The following is a 15,159-nucleotide window of genomic DNA, read 5'->3' on the forward strand; positions in this document are numbered from 1 at the left end:
GCCCTTTATAAACTTGGAGAGGTTTGATCGTTCGTCGTGACTCTCGCATTAGGGGAGCTGTATAAGATTTTGATCCAGTCAAGAAAGGAAGGTCCAAAGCCAAATCTATTTAAAGTAGCCAATAAGAATTTCCAATTTACTCTATCAAAAGCCTTCTCTGCATCCAGAGAAACTATTGTTGTTTCCAGGTTATTGATGGTAGAGTAATCTATTATATTGATTAGCCTGCGCATGTTAACAGAGGAATATCTGCCTTTTATTAAGCCTGTTTGATCAGGGTGTATAATGAGTGGAGTTACTTTCTCTAACCTTGCAGCTAAAGCTTTGCAGATTATTTTAAGGTCTGCATTTATCAGTGATATGGGTCTGTAGCTAGATGGAAGTGTGGAGTCTTTGCCTGGTTTTAACAGTACAATTATGCTGGCAGAATTCATGTTTTGGGGTAAGTAGCCATTTTCCTTTATTTGTGTCACCATTTTGAAAAACGTAGGGGCCAGTATTGTCCAGAATACTTGACAGAACTCTGCTGGGAAGCCATCCGGTCCTGGGGCTTTTTTACATGGCATATGTTTGAGGGCTTCATGTAGCTCCTCTGCTGTAAGGGAATACAGAAAGAATATATATATATATATTTTTTAATGCGTGTGTGTTCCTCTCAGCCATGACATCACTGAAGATGTCTGTTTTTTTTTTCCAGCTCCAAAGGTGAAGAAGATGAAGATGAGGTGTTTGTGGGTCCAGTCAGCAATAAAGAGAAGATAGTTTCCGTTAATGTAGCCTCTCAGGTAGAAGAACATTGTGAGGGTGTGCAGGTGAGCTGGAGCCTTTTGACTGGGGATCAGCTGGACGCTGTGTGTCAGGAAGCCCACAGGCTAGCCAATCAGCTGCAGAGTGGAGAGTCACACAGTGAAGAGTCACACAGTGAGGAGGCCAACAACACCCACACCACCACTGACATCCCAAAAGAGGAGTTTGTACAGGACAATGGAGCCAAACTGGATATGCTGGGTCAGACCGCAAGCACACTCAGCCCCATCAAACGACAGACCTTCTGTGTGCAGGACAGTCCCATGAAGCAGCTGCCTCCTGCTGTCCAGCGCCACCTGCTTAGAGGACGCAGACCCAGCACAGCTTCATCCACCCGCCCCACTCCCACAGCCAGACTCAGTACCTCCAGCCCTGTGGCTGGAGCCAGAGTTCAGCCGAGGATGTCACTGCGGGGGAAAGCGGTGTTGGGTGTTGTTACCGTGTTGCCGAGCAAACCGATCGCTCCAGCATCTTCCTGCTCAGCCAGCAAGAGCGGAGCGAACAAAACCAGACTGCAACCACTGAGCAAAGTATGAAGATACTTGTTTTTTATTTTTGTTAAAACCAACAAAGAAATGTTGATTTTTACTATTCCACCCTTCATCTCCCAGGCGACTGGTGTTTTGAGGCCGAGTCCATCCTCTCGACCCTCCAGCAGAACAAAGTCCTGCGAGGATTTACTGTCTGACTCAGCAAGCGTGGCCTCTGACATCAGTGACTCCTCCCTGAACTCCAGCCTGATAGGAAAACGCTCTCTGGCTCCACCCACCAAGGTAACGCGGTTCTCTGAACACCAACACACAACTTATGTGAAGCAGTAGAGTCTCTTTGCTTGTGGATTTCTGTCAGCTGTCACATCACCTCTTTAAGAATTAGTTTAAACATGTTCCTTTGCTCCAGTAAATCTTTTAGAATTTGCTGTTCATGTTGGTAAATTTCCACAATGGAGTCTTTTGGTTGTAACAAACTCACAGAGTGCATCTACTTCAAAGACAGAGCTGCTTCTTTTTTTTTTTTAAGTGATGATAAATCCATTGTTTAGTCATGTGAAAAGCTTCTTACATGTGTAGTGGAAATTATACACATAGCATATTTTTAATGTGTTACTTCTTAAAGTTATTTTATATAGTACAAAATATATTCTGCATAGTTTAAAGTAGTTCAGAAAGTAAGTTCATGCAAAAACTGATGTTCTGTTTCAAGGCCTGTTTCAGCTTTGATTATTATCATCTCCTGCTAGCAGTTGTTTTGATGCGTGCTGCCAGGCGAAGGTTGTTTGTGTATGCCTAAATAACGCTGTCGAGACCTCTCGTTTGCAACAACTGTGCATTGTCTGTAAACTGGACAGAACACAGTTGATTTCTAGATTTGTTTTTCATCAGATAAATTCTGCAACACATGGATGGTCTGAAACTGACAGGAGCTTCAGTACACACCAAACCAATCAGAAATCACAAATCAGTTATTTCACGAACTGCATTGGCACTTCACCAAAATGCCACTAATTGTTTATGATATATGACATTAAACTGATTTCATAGTTTATAATGTAGATTTATCACTTCTGCCCTCAAAGAAATGTTTGCTTTGGTTCGGTGCGTGTCAAATGATTGTTAGTAGTAATTTCTTGTGTTCTCCATTATGATCACCCGACACGGTGCGGATATGATCTTTTTATCCAACAGAGTGTTGGAGTGAGGAATGTTTCAGGTGCTAAAGCTGCACCCCTTCAGAACAGGAGGATGACTGACAGGAAGAACACATCCTCATCTTCATCATCAGTGTCCAGCTTCAACTCCAGCATATCTCAATCCCCTGCTAAAGGTATGCTAACCAAGAACAGGTTCAGAGCAATCACAAATATTTCCATGTATTTATTTTCATTCTCATTTTCTCCTGTGTGTAAATCTAATATTATTTTACTTATGTTATTTTTTCAATTTAACACAGATTTTCCTCTAATGTCAAAGTATGGCAGATAAAACCGTTTTAGAGAAAGATTTTCATGTTCACTTAAGGAACTTTCAGTGTATTTAAATGATTATTCAATGAATAAATATATTTTTTTGCTTTGTTTTCTTGAATATGTATTTATACATTTATTAGAGGTGAGACTCAATAAAAAAATGAATTACAGGCTTTGTAATGAATCAATCTTGATTAATCGCATTTTAATCACACAAGAATAATTGCCTCAAAAAGCTACTGTTTTTCATTTAAATCTATTTTAGTGGATGACTAAATGAAATAATAAACACAGATATGAATATATTGAAGTAAAGCTTCAGTAATATCAAAAAAAAAAAAAAAAAGCAAAAAAAAAAAGCTTTTAATTGTAAAATAGTAAAAGTGAAATAGAAAATATCCCTGATCTGAACAGACATGCATTTATTGTCATTTTAACTTTAACTAACAGCTGCAGTTATTCTTATTAACAGTCTACATCATGTTAGTTATTTTAACTTTTTCATGTTTTCGTCCACACTTGTCACTAAAAGGCTTTAACATCTGACAGCAAACCAGGGCGGGTTTAACCAGTGGCATCTTTAGCCCGGTCATGCAGCCGAGGTGATCACCTCCTGCTCTGACAGCAGCTGGATGCTGCGAGGACCAAGCCTCTTGTGTGTTCTTCTGGACAGGGGAGGGGCTTCCACAGCAGCTGCTTCTGCTGCTAATGGAAAAGATCAAACGATACGTGCTTTCACGTTAGTCACAAAAAGTCTCCAATATCACAAGAGAAAGTTGCTAGCATTGATGGTGGTCACTTTTTCTTTAAAACAGAGATGTGAAAAATTCCAGGTCTACCGTCTGCATTTAATCTGTGTACCAGGAAGTTCTTTATATCATTGACAAATGCATTGAGAGATTAAACGCCTTTTCTGTAAATAATTCGTGATTAACACGTTAAAGTCCCACCCCTAGTATTTATATATATTTTGCATCTATTCAGGCAGATAGAACCAGCTAAAAAAGATCAAGCTTAATTTAGCAAAACTTCAAATGCCAGTACCTCAGTTTTAGCTTCTGGATGATGAATAGGAACTGTAAAGGTGTGTGTACAGCAGTATATTTAGGGGTGTAACGGCACGCCAAATCATGGTTTGAAACTTACCTTGGTTTTAAGGTTGCAGTGGTTCTTTTTCAGTACAAAAGGGGAACTTTTGTAGAAACGGCTGCATATCTATAACAACCAGATGGACTTGGGTTCCTCTGATTTTACACTCAGCAGACTGGTAACTGACCAGCAAATCAGACGGCTGAGGACTACTTTTTGCTACACAATTTTAAAATAGATTTTTTTTTTTGGTTTAAAAAAAAAAAATCTTTTTCAAATAAATACAAATAATGCATCACAAAGTTTTTCTCATTTTTATAGTTTTTATTGATCTTTTTACTTGTCTTCTTGGGCATTATAGCAGCAGAATGGTGGTTTGGCTACTGTGTTGTTTTTTCCTAATTGAAATTAAGAAAAATGACGTGCAAAAAAACGTTTTTTACATTTTTTTTGTTTTTAATCTACAAAAATCAACAATATCGAAGAATTGTAAAAATCGCAATTTGAATCAAATTGGCACCCAAAAAAATCAGAATCGAATCAGGATGAAAGCACATCATCACAGCCCGACTGGTAACTGGAGAGCTAACTGGTGATGAATGTGACTCAGGAGGTATTTTCTGCTGCCATCATTCATGCATGACCTGCAATAATTCTGGTTTTATGTCTCCACTCAGGTAACATGAACTCCTCTGTGAACCGGAGTCTCAGCACCTCCACGGGACCCACCCCCAGCAACGTTAGCAGATCCGCCAATCCCAGCCGATCTCGCCGCTCCACTGCCTACACCTCCACAGAGATGGTGTCCTCTATTTCAGGTCGACGCTCGATATCCATTCAAGCCAAGAAGCCGCTTGAAACAGAGCGGCTCAAATCCAGTAAATCTACGCCACTGAGGAAAGTTGAAGCCACGCCCCTTCAACCAACTCCCACAAAGAGAGTGATGGAGAGGACTGTCTCCACCGCAGCCTCAGGCCGGCTGCAGAGTGGACTGACGGTCAAACCCAAACCTGAGGCTCTGGTCCTTCCAACACCCAGCACTGTAGGGAAGAGAGTTCACCATGCAAACGGTAGGAAACCTCAAACAAGTTTTACATTTTTCTACCGGGTTTTACTTCTGCATATGGGTTTCATGCTGGTTTTTCTGTCTTTCAGATGTTTCAAAGGTTCTGAAGCCAAAGAGGCTCATGTCAGCTGGCAGCACAGACAGGTAGATAATGTCCCTCCTCACCTGTACACTGCAACGTCATTGCATCACTTCGCTTGTTTTTACATCCATATATATGAAAGTCTTCAGCCAATATTGAATCGGATCTGTCTAAAGCAGGGGTTAGATTCTACATTCATTATTAGTCTTAAACCCCAACATCCCTGTTACCAGGGGCGATAGGGTTCATGTCAAGTTTTACAGGGTGTAACATCAGTTCTGATATGCACACGCAGACATGTCTGGTGTCCACTGAAAGCACAAAATGCCTCTAAAAAGTTCATTAAAACCATTTGTATGACCGTCTTACAACACAGTTAAGATAACAAAAGTCTGCAAAACAGGATGGAAGTACATATTATGGCCGTAGCTGTTCACCCAACAGCGCATACACAGACTCCAAGCACAAAGCTTGTAGTTTCATCAGGCTTTGCAGGGCTCCAAACTAACTTTTAGCACTAGTTGCACTGGTACTGCCATATTTTTCACAAACTTAAAAAATTTAAGTGCTCTCCAATTTTTGTCAGATTTTTTTCAGCAGTTTATTTGACTACATTTTAAAGACGCACCACAAAACTTTTTTTTTTTTTTTTTGCCGTTTTCCTCGTCACGCATCTCTTATTGACTGCTAATTCTGTATCCATCTTGCACCCTACCTGACCTGCCTGTTCCCTCCAGCCAGCAGAGGCTCTTACGATGTCTCTTGTTTTGTCTCTCTTTTAATCTTCTTGCGTTTCTTTGCTGAATCAGTGACATTATGAGTTCAAAACATCCAGTTCCTTATTTTACCGTGAAGCGAAACTCAGCTGCAACGTCACATCGCATCCCGGATGTAGAAGTTGTATAGTGCGGTTTTGCAGCCTGGGGACGCTGCTGGGCAGCAGCGGCTGTAGAAATGCACGTGATAGATGCCACTGTGTCATCGTACAATCAGAGGACGTGGAGTTTTAAAGTCAGAAAGCTACGTAAGGTGTCGTTAGGGATTTTTTTTCCATCATTACACAGACAATATTGCTTATTTAAGTTATTGTGAACAATAATGAGGTTTAAAATGTTTTTATTTGAACCAGGAATGTCAAGTAGAAAAAAAGAAACCTTTTAAAAAATATGATTTAAAGCAGCTTGACTGAGGTGAATATAGCTGAACATTTAATGACTCCTGAGGCTTTTTGTAGATTTTCCGTTCATCCATTTCTTGCATGCTGCTTGTGTACAACAACATGGAAAAGTAATGTCTGCAGAGAGAATTTTTGTTGAAACTATGCCTCATCTTGTTATTTTAACATTGTAATCCGTGCGGTTGCTTCCATCTATGATGAAAATTCACAAGTGTTTGATTTATTTTGATACGAAGAAGGTTAACACACAGTGTGCATTTGAAATCATTTTTTTGTTGCGTTACTATGGAATCAGATTTGTTTCAGAATCTCCAAGCAAAACTTTTTCAAACTCAAGCAAAAAAAAAAACAACAATTAAAACCAAAACTTTCTAAAACGTAAGTAAAATAATTGATCTCAAAATCAAAAATGATCAATCATCATGAAAACTATTAGGCTTTTATTTGGTTAAATTGAGTAGTTTTGTTTGTAGTTTCCTCTTCTTCTTTCTCTCTCCTCTCTATTTTGGTTGCACTATACAGTCTTTGGTTTTAGAAAGTTTTAATTGTTGTTTTTTTTGCTTGAATTTTTAAAAGTTTTACTAGGAGATTCTGAAACAAATCTGATTCCATACATTTCTTTCTCAGTCTTCCTCAGAAGGCATCTGCTGGTCCTCTGACGCCCTCTATAGGCAGCTGCAAGTCACTGGAGGTGAAGGCCCGTCGCCCCTCTGCCCTCCCTACCCCAGTTAAGCGTAGGATGTCCACTTTCACTGCTCCCACAAGCCAAACTATCCAGCCTCCAGCAGTTATGGACCCCAGCGCCTCTCCTACCCCCACGTCAGCACGGAAGCTGCACAGCTATAGGTAAGAGACTTTTTAAACCCTTGTTGGTAGGATGGGGGTATTTCTGCTGGAGACCACCTCTCTTCCACCGTAACATGCATTCATATCACTGCACTGCTAACATTTATCTTTATTTTTTAGCCCAATTCCAAAAGAAACAAAGGAGGAGCAGCTTGTTGATCCACCTCACATTCAGCCCTTTTCTCTGGAAGAAGAGGAGCCCCTCACCGTCCCACCCACAGTCACTCAACCCACTCAAACAGAAAACACGGATCATGAAGCCTTGGCAGAAAACAAGTGTGTGCCCACTACAAGCCCGGTCAAAGTGGAGGCTACCGAGGAGACCATGAGCAAGACACAAGAGGTCAGGGGTCATATGAACAGAAATATTTAAATTACTGTTGTTTGTTTTTGATTGTTTTTTTTTGTTTTTTTTGTTTGTTTGTTTGTTTTAATTTCAGTTCACTTGAGTTAAATTTTACACACTTGTCATCAGGGCTCTTAAAAGCCTGAGTTACGAGGTGCGTGTGTGTGTGTGCGTGTGTGCGTGTGTGTGTGTGTGTGTTTCCCTTTCACTTGTACAATGTAAAATTATAATAAAGTAAACAAAGCTGTGTCAGTTTAATCGGTTTCGGATTTATTTTAGAAATGGACACCACATAAAATTTGAGGAATTGTGTTTTGTTAAAGTGCTGATTCATGGTCGTCTTAAAGAGATGTATTCTGTATTTGCTGTATTTACAGCATGTAGCAGATTCATCGTGTTCCTCCATTTCTGTGTGACTGGTTGAGTCCTTCAGGAAAACCTGAAGATCTTCATCATTCTGACCGTTTGTCTCGTCTCCCTTCAGGTTCTCCTCCTAGATCTTCCTGTTCCAACACCACAGCCACAGGAGAAGCTGCTCATCGACCTGACCAACACCCCCGACTTGATCCGCACCAGTAATAAGGACTGCACTACTACTCAGGTAACTGACCTCCACCTTCTACCTAAACCATGTTAGTTACGCTGTTTTAAACAATGTTCCTGCTGGAGCCAAAGTTCTTCAGCTTTGTTTGAACAGTAACTATGCATTAATGTTGATTTTTATATTTTAATGATATTTAGTGGGGGTAATTGCTGGCATGGGTGAGCGAGAACAGAAAATCAGGATATTTTAAAGCTAAACATTCCAGCAGCCTCTGCTGTATGAAGCACTTTATTAGTTTGGTTGTTTGTTTACTGAGTGAGATGCACCTGCGGGACATCTCTACCCCTGTCAGTGCCTTCTCTCCAGGTGTCACAGTGTCAGCCAGGGGTCACCCTTTCCTAATGTTTCGTCCCCTTTAATCCCAGAACACCTCCGCACATCAGTGGGCAGCTGGAGCTAAAGTTTTGCATCTCATTAAATGTCAGCGAAGAAGATGGAAGCATTGTTAGCATTTCAGGCAAAAGTTGTTCAGATCTGACTGTCTGAATTGCCCATCAGCCACTCATGAGTTATTTTTTATGACAGTCTGAACATCACATATTTATATCTTTTAAAGCTGACTTTCATATGTAGTGCTGGATGACACACATTTGGTCTTTTTCAAAGCGACATTAAACTGAACAGTCAAGTTGCATTTCATCCGACTTTTACATCATTGAAGTGAGACAGATGTTACAATTCTGCACTGTAGGAGACGGTTCATTATGAGATTGAATTATTAGACAGAACAGTATTATTAATTCAGTGTAAACACAATGTGCCATGTGGGATTTGATGTCTTCCTCAGCGCAAGCGGATCATTTCAAGGCCATAGATGCTTCACACTGAAGTTTGATTTAAGTCACATGTAAATGAACTTTTTTTTTGTTGTTGTTGATTTTTGTTTTTTCTTTTGCCAGAGGTTGGGGGCATTATTTTGAGTTGGGGCTAATTTAGTCATTAGTGTGTTTATTTCCTCACAGTAACGGATCTTTTTATTTATCTTGAATCCAGGCAGAGATCCAGTCGCCCCCAAATCTTCTAACTTTTTCTTTATTTAATTTCTGACATTTTCTGAAAATAGAGTCGAGATCAGTTCATTGCTAACAGACAGATAACAAACTAACGCTGACAAATCCATGACCTGCACCTTGGCTGAGGTAAAAATAGATGTGTTGGATCTAATAAAAATGTTCATTTGAAATGTAACAAAAAATAAATAAAGGAACATAGAATAATTACTAGGTCTAAGCGGCCTAGGGGGAGGCATACCCTTGGAGGGTTACACAGACATGCACATGTTGGCCAACAGTACCCTGACTGCCAATACTGGGACGAGATCCTCAGACCCACTGTCAAACCAAAATGCCGCTGCAGTGAGACCTGGGTTCCCTCTGATGCATGGAGTGTGTCAACAGTTCCTGCATTATGAAAGCATTAATGCTGTAGATGGTTCACCAGACATGAAGCACCTCTGGGACATCATGTCTCGTTCCATCGCACCACAGACTATCCAGAGGTTGACTGATGCTCTGATCCAGGTCTGGGGGAAGATCTCTCAGCAGATCAGCCTATGATCTGATCTTTCCACTTTAATTTTAGTATAATTCTGGATTCACTGGTTTTTGATTATTATAATTTCACTGTAAAATCAAGATTTTCAACTGAAATATTTCATTCCTCAATATATAAGATGTGTTTGGGTTCCTTTTGATTTTTTTTTTTTTTTTTTTTTTTAGCAGTGTATATATACAGTATGTATGTATTTATCTTTACATATACCAGTACATTTAACTGCTTTATGTGATTGTAGCAGCTGATTGACCTGAGCTCCCCTCTGATCAAATGGAGTCCAGATGATAAGAGAGAGAACAACGCTCCGCTCATCAACCTGTCTTTCTGATCCACATCCTCCTGAAGTCCTGGGTCTCTGCAGTTCTGTGAAATCAAAAGTCCCGTTTTATTCATCAAAAACTCAAAAATAACCTTTTAAATTATTGATTCGTTATCAGTGATTTAATTACTGAAGCAAAGTATTATGTTCTAAGTGGTAGAAATAATCAGACTACTTTAGTTTTCCATGTCTGAATGTAATTTTGTCTCCATTTATGTTTTTATTGTCTTAATAAATGTTTTATTAGTGTAAACATTCATCACTTGTGTTTTTATGTGCTGCAGTTTGCAAAAATATGAACGCTTAGGCCTGTTTTTATGAACAATGACGTATATAAGCTGCATTTTTCTCATTTTCGTCCACATCAACTTACTACCACATCTATTTCCACTAAAACACACCTCCACTAGTTATATTGGTACAGCTGTTACACTGCTGTATAACTGGAGGACACAGCTGGATCTGCAGTTTCAACACTTAGAATTCCCAGTTAATGTGCGCTTAATTTCTTCCTGGGATTTTTTTTTGTGGACAAGAGTCAAGTCTCATTATTTCATCTAGCACAGCAGCCGTCAGTCCAGGTTCAGCGTCTCCGACCTCCCATCTCATCTACTTGCTGAACAATAAAGGACCACAGTGGCCATACAATGTAAAAGATAAAAATTAAATAAACCTTCTTTATAAATGGAACAAATTCTACAATTTCTGCTTGGAGACCTTTTTTTTTTTTTGTTTTGTTTTTTTTCATATTTCATCGTTGTGGTGGTGGTGATGTCACAACTGTTGGTTTTTGATTGGTCTGATTCGTCAACCTCAAATTTCTGGCTGTGCCTTGGGGTCCGTGATTTGGCAACTTGCTGTAACCTCTACCTGAGGGTAGCAGTTCAAGGAGGTGCTGGACATCTCTCTTTGCAATAGGTTCACATACATATATTTGTTGAATCATTTTTGCTGTGTAGCATCTGCAGAAAAACATCTGTATGTAAAGTGAGAATCCTCTGACTGACTTATTGATGTTCAAGCACCATTTAGGAGGCATAAAGACACATGGAAGAAGACAGCACACATGTTCATAATGTTACCTGCAGAGCAGTCATCGCTGCAACTGGATCCACTCGGTTGAAAACATTTATTTATTTTGGTTGCTATCCTTTAATAACTGTCTTGGTATTTGAAGAAATTTCTATGCTGTAATTAGTAGATTAGATTTAGAAAAGATTTAGATTTCAAAACTTTATTAGATTATTTATAAGGTTTACTTTATTAGATTTCAAAACACACAAAAAGCATTAAATTGAATCCATTGATCATTCAGGCTGCTTGGTGATAACATGCTCCATGTGTGGCCACAACTCCAATGGGACAGACTGAAGGACTTGAGGCAACCAGTCACTGGCCACCTCCATACGATCCAGCACGAGGCTTTGTGCCCAAGACTTCAGCGATCTGTTGTTAGGGGAAGTGAGATATGTAATAAATACACAAACGACTTGCCATAGAGATTCAAACCACCAGTTACTGGATAAACCGCTCCACTGGACAAGCCACTGCACCACTGTAACCCTCACACACACCTTTAATGTTATTTTGTCATTTGGTAAGATAGTGGTCTAAGATGGATCAGATAATCTTTTTCTTAAGATTTAAAACATGTTCACACTGGTGCTGTTTGATCTGATTTAATCTAACCCAAATGTATTTCCATGGAGTTTATGGTTCGTTTTTGGGTGAATTGACATTCAAACTCTGGTGTAGTTTGCATGCAGTCTGAAAGCAAACGGGCCGTCCGGTGAACCAAAAGAGAAATTGCCATAGAGTATAATGCTTGATAGATCGACAGGTTCTTCTGAAAACTGAGTCGGATTTGAACACTGAAGTAAAACCAGAAATGCGTGTGTTGCTCTACTATATACTTGTGGGGATTTAGTCACTTTCAGTCCTAGCCAATCAAAATGCTGGATTTTATCTTCTTTCTTGTTGCTCTGTGGTCATTTGGGGAAATACTGCCCCTAAGCAGTTGTAACTGTAACCATCCAGGTGGCTGTTCTGAGTAAAGCTCAGAGTGAAACCAAACCAAAGAAAGAAACATTTTATCCTAATGTATCTCTGTTCTTATCTGTTATAAGGCGGCGCCGGTAAACTGGCTGCGGCAGGGCCTAAGCTTAAGCTTGGTTCTGTATTACTCTTTTGTCATTAATGTTACATGTCTTGATGTCAAACCTTGGACGAGCTGGCTTGAACTCTGAATTTCCCCTCGGGGATGAATAAAGTATCTTTGATTTGATTTATGAATTACCTGCCTAAACAAATCCAACTCCCCCAGACTATCCTGGCATAAATGCATCCTTCACGACTGTTTTCAGAACCTTTTTCTTTGCAGCTGAGCAGCATGAATAACACAGAGATGCAGTAAGAGAGCTGCTGATTCTGATCCTCTGGAGCACTCTGTGGAAGTAAAGTCTCTGCTGGCCCTTGGTTGCTGTAAAGCCTCATTTGTGTTCTGCTTCTAGTCTGCAGTTTCATTTTACTTCCCAAATTGTTTGTATATCCCCTTTTTCTCTGTTAAATCTCGGACTATTGTGATTATGGTGTAGAAATTACTCCCACATAGAGTGCCGATTATATAACGAGAGTAGATGAGGAAGAGCTTATATGAGTGTCTGTACAGTATACAAACACATTTATCAGTGCATTGAACCTGCATTCTGTACAACAACCAGCAGAGGGGACCCCTATTTTGGTTGAAAAAGGCCAAGGCAAGTTTATTTGTGGAACACACTTCATGGAGGCGGTTTGATCAGTCGCCTTTATGTGTGGAGATTGTTGTTCTCTTCATGTAAGTGTGGATTCTGTCCAGGTACTCTGGCTTCCTCCCACCGTCCAAAGACATGCATGTTAGGCTAATTGGTTACTCTAAATTGTCCCGAGGAGTGAGTGTGAATAGTTGTTTGTCCTTTTGTGTTTACGCTGTGATGGATTGGTGGCTTTTCCAGGGTGTACCCTGCCTCCTGCCCAGTGATTGCTGGGATATGCTCTAGCTTCCTATAGCCTTGAGTTGGACCAAGCGGTTAAGATGGATGGATGGATGGATTGATGGACATTTCATGTACATAGCAACTAAAAATGCTTTACATAAAATGGTAAAAACAGTTAAGTATAAATGCAACTAACTAAATAATAGATACATAGAAACAATCATCACTATTAATGTGCAAGAAAATGTATTTCAAAATAAAAGCTTCCTACCTTAGTCAACAGCAGCTGCAAATAAAGTTTTAATTTCCAACAGAAAAAAAAATCTTTCTGACAAAATTATGACTCCACGATTTCCTTTTTTTACAATTCTGAATATATATGAATTTATAAGGAAATAGAGCCCTACATGGCGTCTACAACAATGTACATCAGCAGTTTTCAAACTTTTTGAGCCACGACCCCAAGATGACATAGGTTAGTGTTTGCACCCCCCACCCCCACACATCAACTGAGTGGTTAATGGTGTGATATATCAGATGAGTCATCCTGCATTCATCCCCTAAATGTGAGGCTGGAAAAATAGCAGAATCTTCATAAATGATGAAGATAATGTGATTTTGGGTAGTTCGCCACCATGACAAGGCACCTACATCCCCAAAATAAGCTTCTCTCAATAAAATGATGCCGAATTCAGATTTTTAATGTGGCATGAGTTAAAAATTAGATGCTAATTTCACAGATTTTTCTGTCCATTACTGGTGCAATTTTGACAGCCTTGGTAAAAATCTCAAATTTATTTTCTAATTGGAGGCTGAATGCTTCTTCTTTTTTTGTTTTTGTTTTTTTTTTTACAAATATATGGCAAACCCCTAAAATGATCTGATGACCCCCACAGGGATGCCAACCCCCAGTTTGACTAAAACTGATCTGCATGTTGATGATCATGTTTGATAGGTTTCATGTAAACTTCAGGACAGGTCTCAGAAAATGGGGGAGGCGGGACATCCTAATGGCCATTTACCTTTTTTTTATACAGTTTAAAGTTAAATCTGTCTGTGTTACAATATTTCTAAGGAGTCTAGAATGGCAAGTCGTACTAGACTATTCGATTACCAACCACTTTGCGTGGAGGCATGTGAGCACATGTGTACAGTATTAGTTGGGGTGGTGAATGTGTGACTCCTGACAGGTTTTGCACCTGTGAGGCCCTAGTTGTTGTCATTGTTCAGACTGTTGTTTGTCTTCTTGAATGTTCTCTGATTATTATCTGTGGTTTTTCCTTTATTTCGTTTATGAGAAATTTCTCACAGCAGCTGGTTGTCTGGCTTTTCTGATCAGGTTTTGATTGAGTTGTTTCTGTTGCTTTAAGTCATCCGTTTCCTTTCTGTTGTGTTCATTTTCTTCTTCTCTCCTCTATTCATTTTCACCCATCTGTTGTTCCTCCAGTCAGGTTAACCATTAACCACTAATTTAGCAATAACTCAATTTTTAATAAGAGGATGTATGTATCAAATTGTGGTCATTTCAAGTGCAATTACATTTTTTTTTTATCATGTAGTGGTTAGGGGTGGGAAAATCGAATCGAAAAATCTAATATTGGGATTTTTTTGCTTCACAATTTTAAAATATTTTTTTTGTTAAAGTATATATATTTTTTAAATGAATAAAAATAATCCATTATAAATTTTTTGTCATTTTTATTGTTTTTGTTGACCTATTTACTTGTCTTCTTGGACATTATAGCAGCAAAATGATGGTCTGTCACCTGCTTTTTCCTAATTGAAAAAAAACAAAAAAAACAAAAAACCGAGCAAAAAAAAGTTTTGTACATTATTTTGTTTTATTTTTAATCTACAAAGTATTTATTATAAATCCTGATGTAGTTACACTTTATACTCTGGCAAGAAACCGATAAATGCTTCATGTGAGAAATGAAACAAAAAGTCCAATCATTTCTGTGGAAGGCTGATGCTGCAGAACTGGATTTATTTATTTACTTACAAGAAACATTACTGTACTTCCTTCTTCCTTCACATAAAAGAGGGGCACAGACCATGTTTTGTTTAATTCGTTGTGTCTTGTAGCTGCATGGAAATTAAACATTGGACACATTCATTGGTTAAAATGATCTATTAAACACAAAAAATGAGAGACGTTGATTACCAAAGCAGTTAGGGACTGAGAGTAAAGGGAGAATGATGCAACATTTTAACTCCTTTGTTAAGGTAGTCTCTTACAGAGTTAAATTTGGTCAGTGGGATATTCCATGAAAGTCTCTAAAGAAGGACAGACTTATTGTAAAACGTCAAAATTTAAACAGGTACTGT

The 15,159-nt window shown here is 39.1% G+C and overlaps 1 protein-coding gene across 1 annotated transcript in view; it reads left to right on the forward strand.

Annotated features, from left to right (window-relative positions):
- The window catches only part of gtse1 (G-2 and S-phase expressed 1), a gene marked incomplete at its 3' end in the record, with an annotated part of 16,199 nt that extends 6,334 nt beyond the window's left edge, over positions 1–9,865 (forward strand). Inside the window, exons 4-12 of the mRNA XM_079256576.1 lie at positions 698–1,337; positions 1,419–1,580; positions 2,493–2,631; positions 4,540–4,932; positions 5,018–5,072; positions 6,815–7,033; positions 7,154–7,376; positions 7,864–7,980; positions 9,776–9,865. Of these exons, the coding sequence (XP_079112702.1) occupies positions 698–1,337; positions 1,419–1,580; positions 2,493–2,631; positions 4,540–4,932; positions 5,018–5,072; positions 6,815–7,033; positions 7,154–7,376; positions 7,864–7,980; positions 9,776–9,865 (2,038 nt within the window). The remainder of the gene's footprint in view (positions 1–697; positions 1,338–1,418; positions 1,581–2,492; positions 2,632–4,539; positions 4,933–5,017; positions 5,073–6,814; positions 7,034–7,153; positions 7,377–7,863; positions 7,981–9,775) is intronic.
- Between the last annotated feature and the right edge of the window lie 5,294 nt (positions 9,866–15,159).

The sequence above is a fragment of the Telmatherina bonti genome, assembly GCF_933228915.1.
Source record: "Telmatherina bonti genome assembly, chromosome: 2".
Classification (NCBI taxonomy): Eukaryota; Metazoa; Chordata; class Actinopteri; order Atheriniformes; family Telmatherinidae; genus Telmatherina; species Telmatherina bonti.